The following is a 25762-nucleotide window of genomic DNA, read 5'->3' as shown; positions in this document are numbered from 1 at the left end:
GAACCATTGTCATTTGCGAGCCAAGGATTTTTTGTCGGCCAGTTTTGCGTATCCGATCTTGACGTTTCTGTTAATACTGGGGCGAAAAAGTGCTTGAACGTCTCTGAGCTGTTTTAAATATAGCTGCAATTTCCTTACTCGTAAACTGTTTTCCTTCCTCTTTTCACACCAGCTTTAAAGCATTCGCTAAATCAATTGAGAAGCCCTGAAAGCTTGGCGCTGTGCGCCAAAGTTTTAAGTAAAGGCAAAACTTTCAAGGCAAGCCTTTCTATTCATAACCGTATTTTAAAGGGGGCTTTCCATACTGTCTGCTTGTGTTAGTGGTAATTTTTAAGTAGCGCTTTGATTTTTAGTTGATATTGATTGCTCCATGCAAAGTCGGATTTTTCGCACAGTTTCCTAAAACTTCCCATAAAAAAGTTTAGGAAGGAAATCAAAACTTAAGTAATAAATTTAAAAAGTTTATCTTCCTGAAAAAGATATATTATAAAAATATATATCGTTTTTATTTATTATAAAGTTAACATGGTTTTACCTTTATGACCCACATTTTAAAGTGGTTTTTACCTGAAAGTGAAAAGAAGTCATTGAAAAATTAACTGAAAATGACTAAAATTGAACGCTCATTCGCACAGGAAAAGAAATAACAAGTTTTCCTCTATATATAATTTAAACCTCTCTTCCGGAAGAGGGGGACTTTCTGATTTTACTTCCTAAGTGAATTCTTCATTAATATTTAATTTATAAGGATTTGAAAGCTGAATGATAAAATTAACTTTTAACATTCAGTGACTTTCAGTGAGTAGGTATCGCATACTCCACAGAGCAGAAAATAAAATATTACAGTTAAATAAAATAATCAAATCAAAAGAAGTATACGGCTAGAAGAAGAAGATCACAAGTTAGTTATTGTGACAATTTTTTGGAAAGACTATGCATCCTTTCCCGGAGAACTTAACATAGCTGTAAGTACCTGGAATGATACTTTTTCCAATCCAAGTTTTAATGCATAAACCAATAAAACCAAAACACTCTTCATATAGAAAGAAGTCAAAACCATGAGCTGCTCTAACTTCGAGATGAGTAGGCTCAGAGATAATATTCATTATTAATTGTATGCTGTAAGAAAACCACATTAGTAAACAGCAGTGTAGTGTAGTGTAACAGCAATGTTAGAGGAAATGCCTCAGCATTGATTTTGATATGACGAATTCTCTTTCTGTTGTGTATTAATGAATTTCCGGAAATGCATTCTGCCCTGATCCTAGCTCTCGCAGAAATTGTTAACCAAATATACTGAAAGTTGTCCGTATTAAATTTAAGCACAAAAGTTATACAACATCAGTGCCAACAAGGTTAAGGTTGTAACTGAATGTCCATTTCTTTAAAACAGTGTTCCAACTAGGTTATCCAGCATCTAAGTTCACTATTGATATCTTATATCGAAACTTTGTCGAATTCGCCACTATCTTTTTTACTGGGAAAAATCCGAAACTTTATATATGTTCTCTCCGCGTAAGAACACAAGGAATTTTCAAGGACTGAATTGATTTATTGTGCATAAAGCAGTTCTGGAGCGCGAACAAAAGTTAGGCAAAGTGCATAAAACTAACCAGACTACTAAAGCATCAGTTTATAATGTCTTTGTCGAAAAGTTTGCGTGCTTACGACGCATATTCCTACGTTATTTTTGCCGAGCGGTTTTACCATTTTCTTTCTTTTTATAAGGTGCTCCAAACGCTACTTTACCACTTTGCTATATCAAAAATTTGTTCTTGTGCTTTGTTTTTAGTCGGTTAGGAAAGTTTCGCCGAGAAAGAGACTACTTATCTTAAAAAAATGTAAAAATAAGGTACCTAAAATCTGTTGACGGTGCTTGTGCTTACATAACGGATTCGAATTTATAATAAAACTTTCTTACTGTATATTGTATATCTTTTAACACAACTAAAGTATTTATAGGCTATTTAAGTGGAAACGTAATGGTTTTAACAAGTAAAAATCCTGTAGCAATAAATTGGGACAAAGATGCGCAATTTGGAAATGTTTTTGGTTCCGGAAACTTGGATTTATTTTTATTAGACTTTGAGGATCTATGAGAGAAGTAGCAATATGAGTTTGTCTTTGGCGCAAAGAACTGAAATATTTATGATGCTTGAAAATGGGAACAGAATTCACACACAGCAGCAAGTATGGTATGTCGACTATTCAATGCTAAATACCCAGAAAAGCCGTAAATCCTAACCCTACCTTCCAGTTTTTGGTTGAAAATCCTCTTGACTCTTCCATCCCTTTCCTTCCATTTAAGTCTTTGTAATCTTATTGTTGTTGCCAGGTCTGCTTCTGCAAAGAGCTGATAGATCTCATGGTTGTATCTTATTCTCCAATGTTCGTTTTCTTGGACCCGTCCATATATTCTGCGTAAGATCTTTCTTTCGAATGCGTTCACCATTGTTTCCGCTCTTTGTGAGAGCGTCCAGTCCAGTAGCATAACACTGGGCGTATTATTGTTTTATAAAGTTTCAGTTTTGTTTTTCTGTGGACATTCCTTGTTCTGATTATGGCCAAAATGTGGTAGTATACTTTATTGGCATTACTGATTCTTCGTTGGATCTCCTTCATCTCGTCCCGTTTGCTGGATATGTTACAGCCTAGGTAGGTAAAGTCATTGACCACCTCAAACCTATTGAATGGCCCCCCAGATTTCCGGATCTTATGCCGTTATACTAGTTTAAAGAGAATATCGAGGAGTTGAAAGTGAGAATAACATTTGAATGTATTTGTGGATGATAATATAGTATATGGCTGAATCGTACCCACATACAAAATAAATTAAGAGTAAAACTTTTCAAAACTGATTACAGTAACAAAATCGGCTGTTTACACTCAAATTAACTACAAGTTGATTATATACTTAGACAATACAATATAATCTTGTGAATTTCCAGCTGGCAGTCTAGAGTCCACTGATTAATTTGCTGTATAAAAGCTGGTCGTTTAAAATTAAGTCCTGAATAATGCGACCCAATATTTTGCATGGGAAAAAATGAAGGAGTGCGATATTTTAAAGGTGGGCGGCGCCCGCAAAATAATTAACCATTTTACGTGGGTAAATCCAGATTAAGGCCGGACGCAAAAAATTGCCACAATATTTCTCAGGTATATGAGTTTTAGGAGTGATAAACTGCCGTCGCGTTTGTGGTGAGGCTGCTTTATCATCCGTGACACGAGTTCGAAAAAGTAGCCGGCGAATTGTCTCTAAATTGAAACTAACCGGAATGAGTTCCTTCCTGAATGTGGATTCTTTTATTATTTTTGACGGCAACATAAATATATTTCTACGGCACTCATTTTTTTACATTAATCTCAATTTGGATACGTTAATAATAGTGATTCTTACTTTTGTTAAATCAAGTCTACATTAACTCTAATGTTCAACCAACTGTGATTACCGAACTTGAATTATCTTGTATAAAATATAATTTTCTGTACTACCAAAGTGGAAAATTAAAAAGTATCTAAATATCATAATCACTTCAGATAACCTTAAAGATTTTTTTATCTGACTTTCCACATGAATCCAGTAAAACGTAATGGTAAGGTATTCTTTTGCTTTTTTAGCATTCTTCCATCCGTTTTTGGACCAGCTCCAACCTACTTCTTTCTTGATATCATACTTCTACTACTATATATATTTTATTCTCTGTTGTGCTGGATCCTGATACTCAGAAAGTTTCCGTTTGTAATGTTGGTTAAGGATAAATTACTGAAATAACTAAAGACCAATGTAGAACCGTAAATCAGCTGGCGAAGACAAAATAATCTGTGAAATACTAAAAATGGGCGGAGATTTTATAGAACATACGTGTAAGAAGAAGGCGATATCCCTGAAACATGGCACAACGCAGAAGTTATTCTGTTTATTAAAAATAGCGACAATACTGACATTGAAAATGATCGACCTATTAGTCTTCTAACCCACATTTATAAGCTATTTACAAGCATCCTTACAAACCGACTAAGATGCTCAGATCAACCAGAGAAGCAGAATTTCAAAAGAGAAGCACTATGGATCACTTACACACTATTCAAATTTTTTATAGAGAACACAACAGAATATAATATATCACCTTATTTTGCCTTTACAGAATTCCATAAGGCATTCGACTCTGTTGAAACATGGGCTGTCCTGCGTGCGATGGATAGAGCAAAGGTTGATTCAAGGTATTCCACTCTTCTAAGAATATGTACAGAAACGCTACATTCCGCGTGAAAATTAGAAAAGACCTGAGAACCGAAAAAGTAACAAATTACAGGAAGTGTAAACGTTGATGGAACCTTTTTAAACCATTTACGCTTATCCGATGACATAGTGCTTATTAGTTCAGATATCCAGGACCTTAACTAAGAGCCAGACTAAGTGTGGACAGATGGGAATCAAAGCTTGTAGACTATAGATACCACAGTAAACAGAGAAGAGTCAACTTCGGCAACTCACAGAGAAGATGATTTGATGATGTTAAAAGAATAGCAGGCAGAAGATGGTACCAAAAGACAGAACAGCTCGGAAACAAATGAAAGAAGCCTTTGTTCAGGACTGATGATGGTTGACGAGGAAGAAGAAGAAGATAAAATTTAAGCATTTTTCACATCCTAATGACTCTTCTGTCTCAATTTTACCAAATTCAGATCCATCCCAACAAATTATGAATAATTGAGTAAAGGGTATGTCTCGCAAATACAAATTATTTTACTGTGTATCTTGTCCAATTTTGCGGGATTATAGTAATTAATATACTTGAACATCATTCAAAGGAAATATATCACACAACTTCAAACAGTTTTTTTGAACTATGCCAGGTGCGTGTAACAAGTCAACAAATCACGATACCACGCATATCAAAGTTTTGCAAAAAAATATATTTTTCTACTAGCAAACGATACTTAATTCAACATTCGCGTGTATAAGTTTATAGACTTTATTTAAACCTCCAAGGTGGTATAAATCAAATTTTGTTGCGAAGAAGGAATGCAAATTAAGACCGGAGACTCTACTTATGAAAGGAAAGTAAACAAAACTGCTATGCATGTTTGCGCTGTTGCCAAAACATTTATTAAAATAGCATGTAATTAAATTCACATAACACACAACAGGTGAAAAAGTTTTTCATTGTATTTAAAGAAAGTTTCAAACGAATGCAAAGTTGTAAATAATACAAAGATCCAGCTCAAAGCGAAAGTCTTAGTGCACTCTAAAACATAAAGAGGCACGTCTCTATACTTGCATCAGCCAAGATCTATCTAAATAACCGTGACATACTTTAAGGCAAATCTTGATTTAGGACTCTCCAAGATTAAGTAAATCCTTTGTTGTACATTATACGAGAGCTCTGTAATTTGCAAGTACACGACTACTCCAGTGCAATGCAATGTAAGCAAATGGACTGGTTACTTTTATAAATATAGGTATTTTGCTTACCGCACAGGCTACGAAAATACCCTAATAAATGCGGCTTAACTTAATCCGACTCAGGCCAAGGAAATCTTAAATCAAAAGTTACCCTACGGATTTCGGATTCTGAGGTTTGTTTTCGTGTTGTTTTAGGAATCCAGGCTTAAGCGCTTTTATACGAGCCAATTTGTGGAAAGTAATTTTGATACATATTTAAACAATGTCTTAAAAGCTTATAAATTATAAACTATTACTGGTAAATAGCTAATTCGGTGATTAGAATAGACTATTTTTCATAGAGATTGTCAAATAGTTCTGTGATACCATATAATTTCTGGCAATGCCAGATAATACATATAAACAAACTTAGTTTTTCTGGGTTTCTCTGAATTGAGACTATTTAGCTACATAAGCAACTCGGTTCTCAACTAATTTCTAGAAGTTTCTTGATGAAAATATCCAATAACTTCTTTTTATCTGACAATGCTAAAAATTCTCTGGTAACCAGAAGCAAGCTCACATTGTCTGAAACAATCACAATTACCAGAAATTACCACCTGACATTGTCAGAAACTATCTGGCAATGCTAAAAACTATTGACAACAGCAGAAACTCTCTGGCAAACCAGAAATTGATTTGAACCGCCAGAAGCAATCTGAAAATTGCCAGAAGCTTTCTGGCATTGTCGGTAACTATGTTGCCATCCCAAAAACTATTTGCTACCGCCAGAAACAAGCTGATATTGCCAGACGCAATCTGACTATATGACAATGCCAGAAATTATCTGGCAACGCCAGAAACTATCTGTCAAAGCAGGAAACTATGTGGGGGCCTATTCTGGGAAGCAGGAGAAAACGGAATTCTCAAGAGAAGTGTTGATAGAATGGGACAGAAGAAGCTGACAATGGCGGTTCCTGTCACATTCTATAGGTCTTCTTATAGGTTTAAAGAATACGCACCCTGGTATTGAAGGAGAAGCAATCTGACATTGCCAGAAGACTGTCCGGTCTGACAATTTCTAAAATCAATCTAGCAATATCAGAAGCTATCTAGTATTGACACCGCCAGAAGCATTCTGATATTGCTAGAAAGAATCTGTCAGAAACTAGCTGGCAACACCAGAAACTATCTGGCAATTTTCGGAAACAACCTGGATGTGTCAGAAACTATCTGACAATATTCATAAACAATCTGGCAATGTGAGATGCGGTCTGGCATTGTCAGAAACTACCTACAATCTTAGCAATACCAGAACCTATCTGACTATTTTCATAAACAATCTGGCAATGTCAGAAACTATCTGACTAGAACCGAATTGCCAGAAAAAAATGTATATGCCCGCTCAGAGCCATCGTATTTCATCACCTGTATTAGTAAAACGTAACATTTTTCTAAAATATTATATTCAGCTAATTAGGATGATTAAATTGCTGGAAAAAAAACAAACCGGACAGATATGATAAATTTACTTTGTTATTTTGGTGAAATTAGATTTTTACAGACAGACTGGATAACTGTAGACTGTGCCATAGCGAATGACCTTAATAATTACGGATCTACCCTTTCTCTGCTTATTACATTATGGACAGACCTCTCTTAACATTCTCATAAGCACAACACCCTCGGTATAATACTAGTTATTAAACTTTGCCTTTTCCCAGATAATTTTAGAATGCCTTCTGCCCTCCTCCAAATCGATATTTTTGTTGAAATTGCCTCAAACAATTAGTTCACCACAAATACCACAGAGGAATTGTTAGTCCTCATTTAAATGAGCCGTAAAGTGAAAAGAAATTCTCAGTAAATGCTAGTGCAAGTTCAGCAAGTGTGGTTATAGAAATCAAACGCACAAAGCGGTGTAACTCTGAACACAGAATCAACGAAAATTAGTTTTTTACATTCTTACCGACTTAATTAATGTAAAAGTACGGAAAATTGATACGGTAGAACAATATAGTTTCTCAGTGTAAAACATTTAGTTTCAGCTTTTTCACTAGAAGGAAAAACTTGTAATTCATTATGCCATGAAACGTATTACCGGAAGGCCTGCCCAAACAAATTCTCAACGAAAAGTTAACTTTTAATAGTCCATCCTAAGAGTACACGACTTTTTCCTTTGATCTTCATAAAAGTTTCATTTGAATTACAAATTTCAGTACTTGCTACTATCCCGCCACTGTCGACAAGCGAGCTTATTAATAATGTTATAACAAAGGAACTTACACTAAACACGACCTGTTACAATTTAGGTTGCAGTATTCAACTGAAAATTGTTTACTGTGTACTTCCGCTACTTCCTTCCCGTTTGCGTTATGCATTTTCTTTCAATTTTCTTTCTTCGCCGTAGCGACGCACGGCAATATAAATCCCACCGTTTGAATTTATCAGGATATGTTTATTACTATTTTGCCTCGTTCTTTGTATCCATAGGAGAAAAAGCTTCCGGCGTGAAAGATCTATACATGGAAATGTCATTTGATCTGTTTTACGTGATTGCTAAAAGAGGAAAGCCGAAGTGAGTCTTGTCGAATCGATTGCATGCATTTACAGTAAAGGAAATTCTTCTCTATCATTTACAAGGTGTCACCTTCTCTGTAACACATAATTGTGTTTACAATTTTATTTTCCTTTCAAGGGCCAAGTCTTGCTTGGGATAGTTGATTATTACTTTTTTTCTCGTCATCTTCCTTTTTTAAAATAATACTATTTATGAATCATGCCATCTGCCATGAATCCCTTGTCTTAACCATTATGTAAATCATAGTGTCACTTGTAACATTCATAGATAGTTCCCAAATGTCTGTCATAATATTAATGCAGTTTGCGTCAGTTGTCCCACTCTTCTCTGTATAAGTCTAGAACTGCTATGTTCAACAGTCTTTGAGGAAGGTAATTTTCAGTGGTTTTGTGAATGCAGTCCGTTCATCTTTATGTTTGATTTCAGCTTTGAGTCAAAGGTTTCTTTGTTGTCTTCTGTGGATTTTCTACCGTTCAGGAACTGTTCTCGATCTGATAAGTATTGCTGTCCCCCATATTCGAAACAGTTCAGAATCAATAACCCAAACAAAGCTATCTGTCTTTAGCTCAAACTGGGCTTTACACAGATATTTGTGAAAATGCTCGACTTTCTACATTAAGGCTCAATCACTCCTTCCAGGTTTGACAATAATTTCTCTATGGTGATGCTTTGCTGAAATAGTATTTTGCCTCAACACTCTTCCATTTCAGTGTTACTAGAATCTACATTTACAATATAATTTTCTAAAGTCTTATTAAACAAAAGGGCCTTATGAACAAAAGTTAGCATTTAGTTTATACTTACGTTTGAGTAGGTACAATTGGTTGTGAGTATATTCTCTTTTTTGACATAAATAAAAATGTTTTTTAGGATGATAATCTCTATCTATATAAGTGTGATAGTCACCAGTGCTTAATTTGGCTTAAAAAAAATATTATAAACCTAGAAAAAGTACGTGTGATCGTGAATTTAAAGCGTTGTATCGATTTAGTAAAGCAAATGTCGAGTGGCTATGAAAGTCCGATTCAAACTTATTGGATGTATAATCTGAAGAAACAAGAAGTGGTGCTATGTGTTACACTGATTAAATGAAGATATTTTTGAGATATGTAGGTAATCTTAGGTTTCAACGAGGAGTAGAAGAAGATATTGGTGTTCACCAAACTTCTGATTCTAAAGTTGGAATGTAACTTGCTGACCAGAAGATGTACTCCTGCCGATGTAATAGAATCCAAAGAAAGATGGCAGACAAAGTTCACATTTTCATATTCTCTTATTACTTCTTCATGGAAATAAATATATTAATCGCAAGGAAAATCAAATCATTAATGTTCAAGCCACTCGTAATGCAGGTGAATGGTTTATGGAGCCACTCACAAATTGGTAACATTGCTTAACAGTAGATAGACACTTTTTTAACTTCTGTATTCAGCTATTTGCTCCACATTCCAATAAAATTACCCACATTTTGACTAAAACTGTATTAAAAGAAAATGCTTTATTTATACAGGTAAATATTGACCAAAAAACTCCTACATTGTTGTGGCATATAAAATTCCTGAACTGAGTTAAACCAGTCAGGAATTCGTGTAATCCCAAATTACAGTTTATATTGATCGTCAACAATATTTGAGTAGGCGTAAATAGGCAACCGTTTGTACGTTATTTAATATTATACTTGTGGAATAGTAACGGTAAGTTAGCAAAAATAAAATCAAATTTTTTCATCTCACTGAAACAAAAGGCTGCAGCTTTCACATACTCTCGACTGATATTTTTGGTCGTTTTGCCTAAAACTAAATACGAAATTTCTCTCGCAACATAAATAAAGCTATATTTTGCTAGATGCGGCCTTTTTACAAATTACGAGAAAGATCTCCTCGGTTCTCCGTGGATGGTTATGTTTTTCTGCCGCCTGCTAGATTTAAAATGTTTATAGCAATAATAAATAGAGCTGCGTTTTACTTGATATGTCCTGGAAATTATGATGAATGTATTCCATATGAATGCTAAGCCGGGAGCTTAGTTTCCAACATTAATTTCTATGATTTCCCGTATAATCTAATTTGCTCCATTTTGCAGCTTTAGAATTATGTTTTTTAAGCTGACACATTAACATTACATGAATCACAGAGTGTAACAATTAAATGGTTTTGAATTAAGTAATCCACTTTAAAGTAACATTGAGTTAGATTAAAGAACAAATATTGGTGCTGATAACTGAAGCTAAATTTTAACGGTAAAATATGTTAAACTTTAAAAATGATATGTAGTCTGTAAGTTATTAGTTTTTTACTAGTTAAAATTGGATGTTCAGGAATGAAGAATCGCTGAAAAGTTACCCAAATTAAGAATTGTTCAAATAATGTGTGAATAAGTGAAAAAGTGTAGTTTTAGTTTTCAGAACCAGAACCCAACTATTTTGCTCTTGAAATTAGGATACTCTACACTTACATATAACATTCAGTTAATGTTTTACTAAAGAGGTGCGTTAATAAATGAGATAAGGCACACTTGGAAGGTAAATAAGATAATCAAACAAAGTCTGCATATGTGCACACTGACCAAATTCACAGTCAATTTAATGAAAGTTACAAGTTATATAAGTTTAGTCAAGTTTACAAAAGTGTTCAAGGAAAATTGAAGTGAAAGTTGGCTCAACTTTTCTTTGTAAAAACTGCAAACACCCTCTAATTTATGCTTACCACAGTCAGAAACTTCTAAGACTGTGCCACAATTATCTTGTAAGTTGCACCCTGTATATGAAGGAAAAACATGAAATTGTGCAACATTTAGCTGAGGACAGCATATCTTGGATTTCTCAAATAATACAAAGCAAATCTTAATGACGACTCACTTTGATTTTATGACAAGACACTTGCTGTAAATGTTTAGAATGTTCCAAATCAAATTGTAAGCGCCATTAGCAAAAATGTAAAAAAAACTAATGCAGAAAGTTAAATTTTTATTGTAAGTTTAATATACTTACTTTACATTGCACTCAATATTCATGGAGTTTAAATTTGTTCCCATTTACTGCAATGTGTTCGCTATAATTGAAGCAGCTATTAAGAAACTTTTCCCTTCACCTGCTCTATTATTGTGAGCTCCGATAAAGTTTGTACACGCCCAGGTGGCAAATTGCACTCGTATATGGAAATTAAACAAATAGACTGTCAACTGCTTTATAGCTTTCGGAAACTTATTAATCTTCTGTTTAGGCTGGTTTTAGTAATTTGAGAACATTATTCAACTATGGAATTTCAAAAGTTATTTAGCTTTTTATGTAACTAGTTTTTAAAAGGCTAATTTTAGAAGTTACATAACCGAGTACCTGCCCTTGGCTCAGTAAATCTATTTAGTGACTTTCACTATAATGAACTCCAGAAAGTACGTAATTAACAGACCTAAGAAAATCTCCTCATTGAGTTTAACATACTTAAACATTAACCGATCTTTCAGAATGTTGTGCCAAATTCTAATAACCTGATTTTCATTGTCTACTCGCATTCAGTCTTTTAGTTGCGTTTTCTGTATTATATGCTAATTTTATTGTATTATTACTGGTTGACTTAAATCATATAAACTTTTTTCTACCAAAAACCAACACTAGTTTTCCAGTCATAAAAGCATTTATCTTCGATTTATGCAGTTTCACTGCTAGATCTGACATTTTCAAACTTTAAAGCTTTGCATATTTTCTCGACGAGCTTAAAAGAATCCTGTTTCAAGAAACCATTGGTAGAAGCCTGCAGGCTTAGTACATGCAAAGTATTTGAAGTATATCTTTATCAAGCACAGCACTACTCTCAGATCCATTTTGCTTACTACTAGTTTCTTCTATTACTAGCCTGGGCCTGAGATTTTTGAGGATTTGGTGTTCTGTAACAGGTAATATCCACATTGATACAAACTGCTCTAGATATCACATAATATAAATAGATATCTAGAGCAGTTTGTATCAACGTGGATATTACCTTTTACAGAACACCACAGAGAAAATTTTAGTAACTTTTCCAAGTTGCTCGATCCAATTTTAAAATAAAATCATTAACAACTGAGCGCCTACTTCTTAAGTTCATAAATTGTTAATAGTTTTCACTTTATTTTAGGAGAAGTAGTATAATAAGGACAAAATTAAAAGAAGAATATTTGATCAGTACAAACAAAATCTAGCCAGGTGGCAAACAAATAATTGAATTGACCCAGGAAGAGTAGCAACAGAAACAAATAGAAGGGGATGTTTTACTGCCCCGTTGGCAGAATCAATTACGTATAAAAGATAATCTAAACAGACGTTGTTTATCAATCAATTACTGAGTAAAATTAAGTCTTTACCGGTTAGCTAATTTGCAAAGGTTTTTTTTCTGCCGATCCCAAATTTCCGGAGGGCCCCTAAAATCTGGATCTGAATATTTTACGCAAATGCTTCCGGTTCAACCGCAAAAAATCCTAATTTTTATTTGGCGAGGGTAAAGCGACCCTTGTTAAAACAGAGCAATTTTGCAGTTCACATTTGCCACGCCAATATTACGGGCCTGATTAAAAAATATATACGTTACTCGACAAAAAATAAACTTAATATAATACGGCCGTGTGTTTCTTGTATACGACATTGCTTTCTGCATTTTAAAAACGTTCACGCTATCGGCATACTTTTTATTATAAATTATTCAGGCGGTATAATGCATCGCTGGCGTAAGAATTGTTTTCGTATTCCAATTTTTAGGAAAGTTTTCTGGTATATTACAATACAACATCGAGATATTTTAGTAGTTTTCCTTTTTAAATAAAGGAAGGTAGTAAAAGAAAACTTGACTCTATCGGAGTACAGTATGTCCTACAATTGAATTAGCGATCAACAGTTTATGCAATGCTCGTATTTCTTCATGTGATTTTGTACCAAATCGATCTAAACCATTATTTAAACTCATTTTGATTAATTTTTATCGCGATAAAAAACCGGGATTTGTTTGATGTCAATAACACTTTTGCCAGTAGTAAACTGGTCTGATTGGATGAAAATTTCCCGTTTCTATGAATGCGCTATATGCAGCAGAATCCTGGACCTTAAAAGCCACAGACATCACCAAGTTGGATGCGTTTGAAATGTGGGTCTGGAGAAGACTACTGCGGATTTCCTGGACAGCCCGTGGAATCAACGTATCCTTAAGAACTTAACATCCAAGATTGTCAACTAGAATCAAACAACTGATTCTCAAGTATTTTGGACATGTCAGCAGGAGGAAAACTTATGGTTCAAGGGAAAGTAGAGGAAACACGAACTAGAGAACGTTCTCCAAAGAAGGTGAAGCAGTTTACAGGAACATTTTTCCAGGACAGCATTAGAAGCACGTCAGATAGAGAGGAATGGAGGAAAACTGCAAAAAACACAACATCAGACAAACATAGGATCACGACGCTTCAAACATGAAGCTAACGACTAAAGAAAGAGATGAAAGAGTGCATTTGTCACTAGAATGACAAACGAGTGTTGAATAAATTGCAACACGATCAATGAATCAGTTGCAACTTGGCACATTTAGTGCACTGGATCAGATGATAAATTAGGAACAACCAGGGATTAACTTTCATTATTATTAACACTTATTGATATTATTCTGTCTAGTTGTCCTAAACTACTGACAAATAACAAATACAAGTGAAGTGTAAGAATCGTAATTAATATGTTTATAGTTTTTCAAGTGAGATTTTAATAACAGACATCAGATACCTTCAGTACAATGTCTGTTAAACTAGTATGAATCTTTTGTAGTAAAATTCAGTGTCATTTGTTGTTATTATTATATGTTTTAAAACTAGCACTTGGAAATTAAATGGTGCAAACTTTGTATAAATCATGATGCACAGTGAATTTACTATATGATTATTAGAAAATTGTAGTATTTGGGGTTGCATTTAAATAAATGTATTTAAATTATGTATATGCGTTCCATTTTCAAACCTTTTAAACATTACTTATCTCACTTTACGAATTTATTTTATTGCCCGTTAGATATTTCTAATAAACTGTTGAATGGAAGTTATATAAATAATTACCAGTAGCGTTAATAATTTCAGTTTTATCTAAAACTGAATTTAAACAGGCCCAGTTAGAATTTCAACAGTATAGAAAGCACTGCTATACTTACTTCATTTTTAATACGTTACACTCTATATTTAATTAATAACGATAATTGTATTCCAATTTTATGAAACGTATAGTTAATTAATAATTAACGTTATTGATAACTAATAGTTATCAGAAAAGCTCAATATGTACAAATACCCGGTTTCATATTTGCGCTCAACCATCTGCTTTAACAAGTTGGCAGTAGGTGGTAATGATAGCAATTCAAAAGAGTTTAATTATGGCTTGTTTGGTTTTTTCTAAATTATTATAGATTACATCAGACACTACACGCACGTATTCGTAGGTACAGGTGGATCTGTTTAATTTCTATATAGTTCATTAGTTGTCCTAAATTTGAGTAACAAACCAAATTTATGATTTCTTTGTCTAGATAACCAATTTTTTGCTCAAACTTTGGGTACCTGGTATATTAATGGCTACCTAAAACATAGCAGACATTTTTTTACAAGATTCATATTTCACATTGTTCTGCTAAAATCAAAACAATATTAGTTAAGAGACTGGTTAAAATTCCACCAGTTGAACCACAAACTATACTACATAATTAACAGTAGTTTATTGTATGCTAAAAGTTACTACTTTACGTATAAATATTGCAACCTGAAGCAAAAGCCAAAATTAAAAATAACAAACAAAAAAAACATTTAATTCAAAATTAAATTGAAATTCAATTTGCGTTATTAAAATTCTTTTGGACGAGTTTACGAGGAAAAAAGTAACACATTTTCATTAAAAAGGGGAAATTTTCAGGTAAAAAAAATATTTTTACAAATTTCGCTTCGCTTGATAAAACAACTTATTGTTTGTTTTGTGCATTTTATATAGGTGTGATAGAATAATTAAAACAGGCCATAGAAAAATCGTGCTACGAACAGAAGAACATTGACAATTGACATTTTGTCAAATGTCTCTCTCAATTCGCCAATTTCCAAGGAAAAAAAGAGTGGAAGAAATCCAAGAGCGAATATCCCTTCAGACCATTATCTTCTGCTTAGCAAGATAAAGTTATATATGAAGAGAATTCGAAAAAGAAAACCTCAAAAAGTTTAAAGAACAAAACCACAATAACGGAAGTTAAAAAGGAACTAAACAACAATATTGACAACATATCACTGCATCTAAATTATGAAGACATGGATCTAGATAATACCTGGAGCAAAATAAAAAATGTCTGCATTCTTGTAGACAGAAGAAATATTGGATTCTATGGAGGAACAACGGAAACACAGCAGTAAGTGGGAAAGGGCGTACAAGAAAGAAAACAACAAAATTAACAAACAGATCACAGAAGCAAAGGAGCAATGGCTACAGAATGAATGTAGAGAGATTGAAACTGTGGAAGAAAAGCATAATACTTTCAAACGGCACAAGAAAATCAAGAGTCTGGCAGGAGGAACTACCTCAAGCCGCAGTAACTTACTTGGTCTTGGACAATCAAGGTAGTCATATAACTGACAATGAAAGAATGCTGTAAAGTTGGAGAGAATACTTGGGAGAGCTTATAACTCTCGAAGTAACACACGCAACAACTGGACCGGACAATGCTCAGGCGAACACTTTTGGGAGAGGCACCTAACTTAAATCATTAACAAGACTACTCAATAATATATATGAAACGGGAGAATTGCTAAGAAACTGGCTGGTTTCCACGTTTATTCGCATTCCTAAGAAAGTAAGTGTACTAGGTGCTTTGACTAACGAATTATAAGGTTGACGAGTTTAATACAGAGCAGACAGGGACGTAAACTTGTTTGATAAGGTGCAACACTACAAATTATTTGAGATATTAATGGAATTGGATCAAAGAGACGTGTCTCATAACTAATCTGAATTAACACCAGAGAGCCACTGTGCGTATAGACAACGAATCCTTATTTACATTGAAGTATGTCAGGGGTGCTTACTGTCAAAATCAATTTCGTTTAACACGTATTCCGAAATAATGTTTAGAGAAGCGCTCAGTGAAACCAAAGAAGGCATTAACATCAATGGAGGGACCATCAATAATTTAAGGTATGCGGACGATACAGTTCCTATACCAGATAGTGCTGAGGGACTATAGGAATTAATAGACCGACTGGTGAAGGTATGTGAGGTGCCTCATACATATATGAGGCTTACACTTATAGTTATTAAATACGATGAGGCGCAGTATCACCAGTTTAAGGAGGAGATCAGAGAGAAAAAGCCAGATCTGTTTTTATCCGCCTTAGAAAGGTCTTATGTAACATTCACCTGAATATTGCTATAAGCACACAGATCACCACGGTTCTATTTGGAGTGGAAGCCTAGGTTTTGACAGATGCTACATTTAAACGATTAGAAGCCTTTGAAATGTGGTGCTATCACCGCATGCTCAGGATCTCATACACTTAACATGTCACAAATAACAACGTGATCAAAAGTAAAAGTGAGGAAAATGGCATACCTTGGGGATGTGATGCGTAATGAGAATTATCAACTTATCCAACTAATCTTGCAGGGCAAAATAGATGATAGAAGAGGTTAGGAGCGCTGACGCACTTAATTTTGCTATAGCGATGTAACTTTATAGTTTATTTTTGCCAGATAGCTATTCGATCAATATATACAAGAAATAACGCTATTTTAAAAACTAAAACTACAATAAAAAAGAAAATGGTATCCAGTGTCCGCTCTCCGCAGCATGACCGCAATAACCGCAACAAAGTTTCTATTTAACGAACAACGAACGTCCTCTGTAGCGGTTATTTGTCAGTGGAGACAATTTGATGGTGATTGGCGTCAGACGATCTATCAACAATATTAAAGCGACGCAGATCCACTAAAAACGAGGTTTCTGCCGCTGCTGAAACTCTTTACATATTCCAGTCACTTTTTAAGCGGCAACTTAAAGAGACTGGGGTGACACATATGGAGCGTTCTCTTGAGAGCTAATTTTCCCAAAAGGATTAGCAAGTAGGCCGTCGCGAGATCAAAGTAATTTGCAGTTCGGGGAATTTTGCAAATAAACCTCAATTTGCGATTAATGGCTTTTAAATTGGATTTTAAATTGCTCAGTTGTAATTGCTAGAATTGGACCTTAGGGTCACATAAGGGAACTTCAATTCGGCTTAACGAGACATTTATAAACAACGACGGTTGCCAAGTCGAAAACGCGCGACCTATATCGTTTAACAAAGAAAATCCGTCCCAACTACCAACTTAATTCCGATTACCTTCATTACTTTCAAAACCTTCAGCGAACGATTAGAAACTTTCCAAGTTTAATTTTCTGCTGCGCCGATTCCAGAAAAGTTATTCGTACAAACGAAAAGTAAACCGGGAATTAATTCGGTAACATGCTCCACAGCTCTCTTATTATTAAAATCTCTATCGCAGCTGACTAATCATCGTCTCACTTTACTTAGTTTCAGGAGAGAGCCGTCATCCTGTGATAGTCTACATACATGGTGAATCATTTGAGTGGAATTCGGGCAATCCGTATGATGGAAGCGTTTTAGCCTCCTACTCAGATTTAGTAGTAATTACTCTAAACTATAGACTGGGAATTTTAGGTAAGCACAATTTTGGTTATATTCAGTTACTCTGACTGTGAAAACGGGAAATGCATCCATATAGTCCATTTATTATAAGCCATAACTTGAGTGATTCTATTACCGATCGTCTATACCGTACAACATTACATGAATACGTGAATTTATATGTATGTTGGTAAACGTTTTAAGGGACATTCTTGTCCATGATCTCCTTTTCACTTTCATATCAATAATGCCAAAAAGTTTGGGTTTAACATACAAATTAATGGTTGTTAGTTTTTTTGTTGATGCATTTCTTAAAATTCTGCAGATTATTAAGTATCTCTTAGCACAATCGTGTTGAATGAACTAAGGTAAATGTTGTAAAGACCAACATCTTGGAACAAAGAAGATAAATTATCAAAAGAATTGCCTCTAGTTTAAGTCTGTCATATTTTATCAATACTTTCTCCCTACAGTTTCCTGTTTTTACAGTGTTGTGACTTTGATATTTTCAATGAAAGTACAGCAATTAATTTTTTCCATCGTTGATTTTCAGCATATCAATGCAGTTTATCCTGACATTACCTTTTATAATTGCTGTGTTAAAGTTCGAACTAGAGTGTAGAGACAAATTTTAATAATCTTATTCTCTTTAGTTTCTTGTCATTGTTCCTTGAGAATATTCCTGAAAATATGAGAATATTTTTTCGTTTAAAATTGTGACTATGATACAAGTATAGCTATAATTCTTCTAGATGAATTTTATACAAAAATTTAGTTTATTTCTGGATTATAAACACACTGTAGGAAAGTAAGTAAACTAAGTAAACTTTGAAAAGTACTTACTTTCTGGTTTTGAGTATTTTCTAGGAGTTTTGTAATATTTCCTTTTTTTTTCCTGTACAAGAATACATTAAACGTTCCAAGCCAATTTCTTTGTAGTATATTTTGTTCAAGCTATAGCTTATTCCACTGCACCCCTGTTATATCTTTCGTTAAAATCAGAATATCATGATAGAATATAAAAATGTTTTTTTCTTGTCTCGTGTATTTTTTTCGGATCTAGTACGTTTATCGAGTTATTTGTAATAAAATCAGAAAGGATCTTTCCGCTCTCCATGATTTTGCATATCCAGAGTTGAGTGAACGATACATTCCGTTTTTTATTCGTCTGTGCATAATCAAATTATATACTCTAAGAAGGGTTCAGTGTTTTTTCTATTATTCTTTCTTATCGCATAGAACAAAACTGAATAACAATTTGATTTATATACTGCGAGTAGGACTTTAAATAGGAATTATTCCTGTTCAGAAAAGTGTTCTAAGCAACAAAATGTTACTGTTGGACTAACTGACTTTCGGTTATTTTCAGGATTTTTAAACGCAAATCCTGCTCCCCATTTAAAAGCAAGAGTTGCCAATTACGGCCTTATGGACCAAATTGCGGCCTTGCACTGGATCCAACAGAACATAGCCTTGTTCGGGGGCGACCCCACCAATGTAACCTTAGCAGGGCACGGGTCAGGAGCAGCCTGCATTAATTTTCTTATGATCTCCCCAACCGTTGTGCAAGGCCTCTTTCACCGGGCAATTTTGCTGTCCGGGTCGGCTTTATCCTCCTGGGCTTTGGTAAGTTTTTACAAGTTAAAATAAACCCAACTTTGAAGCTGCCGCAGTAAAATGACCTTTAAATAAAGACAAAAGCTAATTAAGGCTTGGTTAATTTTAGGTCGAAGACCCGGTGAATTATGCCGTAAAACTGGCTAAAGAAGTTAATTGTTCCATTCCGGATGATGTAGGGAAAGACCACGAGCAAATTGTTGATTGCCTACGCGAAACTTCTCTGACTGATTTACTCGAAGCTGATGTTACGCCACCTGCGTATCTTAGTGCTTTTGGACCTAGTGTAGATGGTACGTACATTTTCATAATTAATATTGTTATAATCCTAATTTTTTCAAAACTACTAAAATTAAAACTTTTAACAGATTGAAGCGATGACTATAGTTCATTGTTTGTTAAAAATATCATATAAACCATTTTCTTTGACTGACAAATTAACATTGCAATAACAAAGAACTACTATTTTTTATCATTGTAGTGTTGATTTCCATTATATGTTCATTTTACGTTGGTTACGTTTCATAAAATATACAGTTTTTGAAGCAAATGTTGATGTGATATTTGGAAAATTTTTGTGATACTACGAAAAACCTTCTAGGCAAGAAGAGTAAGCACAACGCACAACTAGTATTAAAGTTGTGGAAATTTACAAGTTGAGACATGCTTGCATGTCCATGAACCTACTAGTAATTTCAATTTTAATTTTCAAGTCATCATTCTTCATACATCTTTTTCCTTTTAGGTGTGGTAATCAAAGCAGACTTTGCCAAGGAACTAGTGACATATTTCAAACCGCAAGATCTGCAAAACATCGTTGGTCCAGTAAATGCCAACCTCAAACGCAGTGAAGCTACTCTAATGCCAAAAGGCAGCAACCCGTACGATCTTCTTTTCGGCGTGGTGACCAGCGAAGCTTTCTGGAGATTCTCGTCCAACGACATTCAAACAGGATTCGAAGGAGAGCGTAGAGACAAAATTATTCGGACTTACGTGCGGAATGCGTACACTTACCATTTGAGTGAAATATTCTTTACGGTGGTGAACGAGTATACGGACTGGGAACGGACGGTTCAACATCCCATCAACACGAGAGATGCTTGCGTTTCGGCACTTAGTGATGCGCAATTTGTGGCGCCGTTGGTGCAAACCGGGGATTTGTTGAGTGCGAAACCGCCACAACCAGGACAAGAACTATCGGGACCAAAAACGTTTTTCTATGTGTTTGACTATCAGACTAAAGATGGAGACTATCCACAGGTGAGTTGACTATGTCCATTCAGTAAGGCAAAATTGTTTTCAGCCACAAACTTGCATTGAGAAGTATGAATAAATATATGTTTTTGAACTAATTGCTCAACATCAGCATCTTCCTCATAAATAGCAGTTTTCAGTTGCATTGCTAGCCTACGCCTTCCTTAAACTATTCCATTGCTTCGGGTCTTGATTTAGTCCGACCATCTTGTTTGATTTCATATGTATCGTGTCTAGATCTCTATTCTAGGATTATGTTTGTCCATCTTCCATCTCTGACTCTGAGGGTTCTGAAGAACTTGACATGCATGATCTACCCGGTGGCAATAGTGTCTCCTTGTCCTTTTTTCGTAGGTGAATTTGTTTGTGTCTCCATTACACATTCTGACTGCAGCTGTTGCGTTATTACATATATTCCGAAGAAAGGTGGTGTATTTATTATCAATACTGCACTCTGTAAGCGCTCTGAATATGGAATTATGCTGGACTGAGTCAAATGTTTTCAAAGTCTACAAATATCAGTTTCAATGGCTTGTTGTATCCTATAACCTTCTCTATCAGGGACTTTATCACTTGAGATTCGTTCCCAAGTGGTTAGTGAAAATCTAGCTTAGGTCACAGTCTATATATAAGTGAGATTGCAAGCTGATAGATACCTAATCAAATGCAGCTAAAATATATCATAACAAAATCTATTTTCCCGAAATTGTTACTGAATAGATTTCTAATTTAATCGCAAATTACATGCAGATTTTACAATTTGACTATGTTTAGTACAACGTTAACCAGCCCTTGTACTGACGTAAATCAGTCGCTAATTGGATATTTCATTTGAGTTGTTGTAGGTAAAACAGAACGAAGTTTTGTTATGACAGGCTGAAATCAGATCAAATTCACTTTAGTTTTATAGATTTAAAATCCTACTATAGGCCCTGTAGTTTGCTAGCATTCGTACTAAAACAATCAGGTTGAAGTAATCGTAATATTGTTATTATATGTGGTTATGGTGAGTATGATTAAGCAATAACCTTATTTCTAATTTGAACTATATTAAATGATCCAATAATCCAATCCTAAAAATATGAATTAATAATAGAGTCTGCAACGTTGTAACCAAGATGTTTTGAAAATTTAAATCCTATGAAGTAATCGACGTTAGTGGTATCAGTGTTAGTGGTCGAAGTAAAATGTGTTGAAACCTGATCAGATATTACTTATACTTGGGGTTGTTCAGATAACAAACAGCACAAGCAAAACAGCTGAAGAGTATTTGGTGAACAGCGATGAGTATAGACTCATCCGTTATGCGGGTTTTGTCAGTCACTTTATCTTTAATCCTTGAATAGAGAGATATGTTACGGTGTACGTACGGTCTCACAAAGCAATTAGATTTTGTTTACTTGCTAATAAATTGCTGTGGTGAGGAGGACGCTCTGTCGCTGCAGGTACTTAATTAATTGACAGTGCTTCGTTAGTATACGTGTAAAGCGGTAATTTTCTGTGCCATGAATTTTCCTCTGTGATAGTCTAAATTGGTGGACATTCGGAACGCATAATGAGAATGTGCCGCTTAAATTCGAGATTGCATATCATGGAAAGTGTAACGTTTTATTGAGGCGAACTCACTTAGGTAGCAAGAAAACTGAGACAGTGTAGCCCAAAAAATATAGTGTTTCTTTTCTGAATAGAATATGAAAGTTTAGACTGTTTCTAGTATCGGACCTGCATTGCACAGTTGGGTTTGTGGTGGAAAGGGTCTTGAATTTATAGAGAAAGCTATTTGTCTGCTTTGTGGACTACAAAAAGACCTTTGACCGCATTCAAGTTGATACATATTTTGCAGGACATATGACTAGCCAGCCACGACACAATAATAACCCGCAACATATACTGGATCTTAGAAGAATAAGGAGCAAAAATGAACGGTATCCTAATCACCAGCATAAGGTACGCAGACGACACTGTATTTATGAGAGAATCCGAAGAACAACTGAAGGCATTGATGAAAAGTTTAAAGGATGAAAGTTTGAAAATGGGATTAGTGGTGATTACGGCAAAGACTAAAACCATGGTTTTCTATCGAAACTCACAAGAACAACATATGTAAACATCGTAATCAACGGCGTCACCATCCAGAATGTTCACAGCTGATACCTGGTCAGGAAAATAAACTCATCAGCACCACGATATTAGATAAGAGAAGAATAGAAATATCTCGGGCAGGTTTTCTGAAAATGCAAAGTACTGTTAATGCAGGTTTATTTCTGGAGGTGAGTCTAAGAACCGTAAAGTGTGTGTGCTAAGTCCCTTATATTTTCCAGCGAGTTCGTTTGAGTTTTAGACCGTACATCATCCAAAACGACCGGAGTATAGAGTATTCTAATTTCTGTCATCACCCCTGCAATAATCCGAAAACAAGGGTAGCACTGTCAGCCGAATGCAGGTGCACAAAATATTGCCTCCATCCCGGGCATCATTTACCGAACACAATAACGTACATTCAAGACTGGATGTCTTCGCAATAAATTTTACTGGATTTATTTAGGACGCTGCGTCTCTGATTGAGCTTCCACCGTTAAATAAATGTGCACTTTCCTCAAGATTGATGCAGCATTATTTCCCATTGTCTCTCTCTTCTATTTTTCTGTTTTTTTTTTTAGAATCAGGCTATTTAAACAGATCCATCATTATCGCTTTGATCCAGTCTAATTCCCAGTGGTTTTTAACGAAACTTCACTTGCCGAAATCGCGCTTGAAAACGAACTTCCAGATACATGTGATTTATGCTTGCTTACATAAAGATCGTCTAGGAAGATTAATAGACGCCTTGAAAATCCAAGGCTAGAGATAAGTTCGCTGGATCAATAATGGCATTTCCGTTCGGGGACGAGTGTATCTGGTTAGATCTTTTCACTGTTGGAGATACGTGTGTCACATGCGGACGTGTTTTGAATAAATGATATTTTGATTCTACAACTTTCTCTAGGCAGCGACCGAAACCACGATTATCGGGTTTCCATTTTCATTTTAATTTTTTTTAATGTCTGGAAAAGTGCAAAAAATTCTTAGAGAAATCTATGAAGGCAATGAAAGAATACGAATACTTTAACGGAATTGTTATGTAACGGTGTTATTTAGTTGTATCTAATAATATAATATACAGGTATGGTAAAAGAAATTTCAACCATAGCGAAACCGTGTAACGGACAGAGAAACGTTGATAAATGCATGCGCGAAATGAAGACAGAAAACCTGAAAAAAGTCTAAGTAGGGGAAAATTTTTCTGCGATGTTGTCAAGTGTCTTTTTGAATTCGTCGACTAGATTACTTGCAAAATTAATTTTGTAACTAGAACCTTCTTAATCATTTCCATTTATTTTGATAATATTTGCGATAAGTTTGGTTTCTGTGTACATTATGTAACTAATCCAGTGGATGAATTTAAATAAGCTTTTGGCAACATTGCCCCGAAATTGTCGCCTACTAGACATTTTATTAGGTTTTCTGTCTTCCTTTCGCCCATGCATTTATCAATGTTTCTCTACCATCAGTTACACGGTTTTCCTATGCTCGGTTTTTCTTTTACCACATCTTTATAAGAATGATGTGTTCTTTCATAAATGAACCCATATCCTCTTTATTTTGTTGTTGCTTTACTTGAAACAAAATAAGTAAGATTCTAGAATTGTGTGAAATGAAAACTGTTTGATCCATTTAAGTTTCTGTCACTTGACAAAATGTTTCTCATGATTTTACACTAGTATACTGATAAATAGCCTACTAGAATGTAATTTTAAAATAAATTATGTTCCTGTGTTACAGAGAATGGGAACGGTGCATGGAGAAGAACTACCTTACATATTCGGAGCTCCGCTTGTGGATGGATTCAGTCACTTCCCGAGAAATTACACCAGAGCCGAGCTTGCCTTGTCTGAGTCTTTCATCATTTTAATGGCTAATTTTGTCAGAACCGGGTAAGTTTTCTTGTTTTAATCTGTATCAAGTGTTCAGCGCAAGATGAAACTAAATTGTTGCACAACGTATATTATATAAGATAAAGCAACTAGAAAAATATTGTATATTTAAAATGTGGTCTTAAATAGAAGATGAAGAGAAAAAATGGAGTGGCGAGGGTTGCGGAAATATTTGCAACTGTCCGTTTATTTTTTGTTATAGCCAGCGATTTAACTGTAATATGTATTAAGTGAAACAAATTAACGTATTAAAGATGTAGCAGCAGCAGTTATGTCAAATCGTCATCATTCACTGCACTAGAGAATGTCACAGTACCCTTTTGAGCATGTGCTTTCTGAACACCCGGTATTGAAATCTGTTATGCCTGATTATTTAGAAAATGATGACGGATGGGAATACGACAACTCATTTCTCGCCCATTTATTACGTCTCTGGAATAACACTGAACAGTCTCAAATATTGTCAGGTCTTTCCATATACCATACAACTAAACTGCTGCTCCTCATAAAGCGACCTGAAGCTGGAATTGACCAAAAATGTGAGTCTTGAAAGCTATTGGGTCTTGTAGCTAACCATATTGCAGTTTAACGACGCGACGGACCGAGCAGTTTGTTTCATGACGATGTGATTTGCCGTTCACGCGCATAAAGTGCACTTTGGAGAGTATGGAACGACGTTTCGCCAAATTACCCTTCGGCCATACAATTCCATCTTTTGTTTGTTTCGCTGTTTTCGCTGAACCCGTCTCGTAAATCAGGTATTGTTGGTCAAAAGCGGAGGCTTAAAGGCAAATTCTAATAATAGAAGTTGTTCTGCATTTCTTTTACGTAAAAAACAGAAATTTGGTTTTGATTGAGTTTAGTTTACAGGATAAGGCACACAATGACAGTTGCTACAGAAAAATAATAAATAGTGTGTTTTACGTCAAAATTTGTAAAAGTTTGAGTTCTGTTATTTATACTAACCCAGTATGCAAGAGCAGCAGAGTTACGGACATGAAAATTGCTAAAAATCTGCTCACTGATTGTATTCAGCACTCTTAACGTAATTACAAGTTTCTGTAATACAACTACAATAAAATAAACTTGTGCCCACATTTAACTGAAGATAAACGGAGAGGACCTCATGACATTCACATTCGCAGATGATACTCTCTTAATATCATGGTGGGTTTATACTCACTTAACAGTTGAGATTTAAGATTTTTCAGTGATTATCACGTTTATGCTCAATCTTAACACTTATGAAACAGCCAATGAAAACGTCCCTGAATATCACATGATTTGTGG

The 25762-nt window shown here is 34.9% G+C and overlaps 1 protein-coding gene across 3 annotated transcripts in view; it reads left to right on the top strand.

The window, feature by feature from the left end:
• Nucleotides 1-25762, top strand: part of Nlg4 (Neuroligin 4) — a 204534-nt gene that overhangs the window by 164561 nt on the left and 14211 nt on the right. For all 3 annotated transcript variants that reach the window (XM_081976990.1, XM_081976989.1, XM_081976991.1), the window contains 5 exons: nucleotides 17514-17660; nucleotides 18997-19253; nucleotides 19354-19537; nucleotides 19990-20504; nucleotides 24321-24472. In XM_081976990.1, the coding sequence (XP_081833116.1) occupies nucleotides 17514-17660; nucleotides 18997-19253; nucleotides 19354-19537; nucleotides 19990-20504; nucleotides 24321-24472 (1255 nt within the window). The remainder of the gene's footprint in view (nucleotides 1-17513; nucleotides 17661-18996; nucleotides 19254-19353; nucleotides 19538-19989; nucleotides 20505-24320; nucleotides 24473-25762) is intronic.

This window comes from Ips typographus, linkage group LG4 (genome assembly GCF_016097725.1).
Source record: "Ips typographus isolate SLU linkage group LG4, UJ_Ityp_2.0, whole genome shotgun sequence".
In the NCBI taxonomy this organism is placed as follows: domain Eukaryota; kingdom Metazoa; phylum Arthropoda; class Insecta; order Coleoptera; family Curculionidae; genus Ips; species Ips typographus.
The sequence above is the reverse complement of the archived record's forward strand: the minus strand, read 5'-3'. Positions and strand labels throughout refer to the sequence as shown.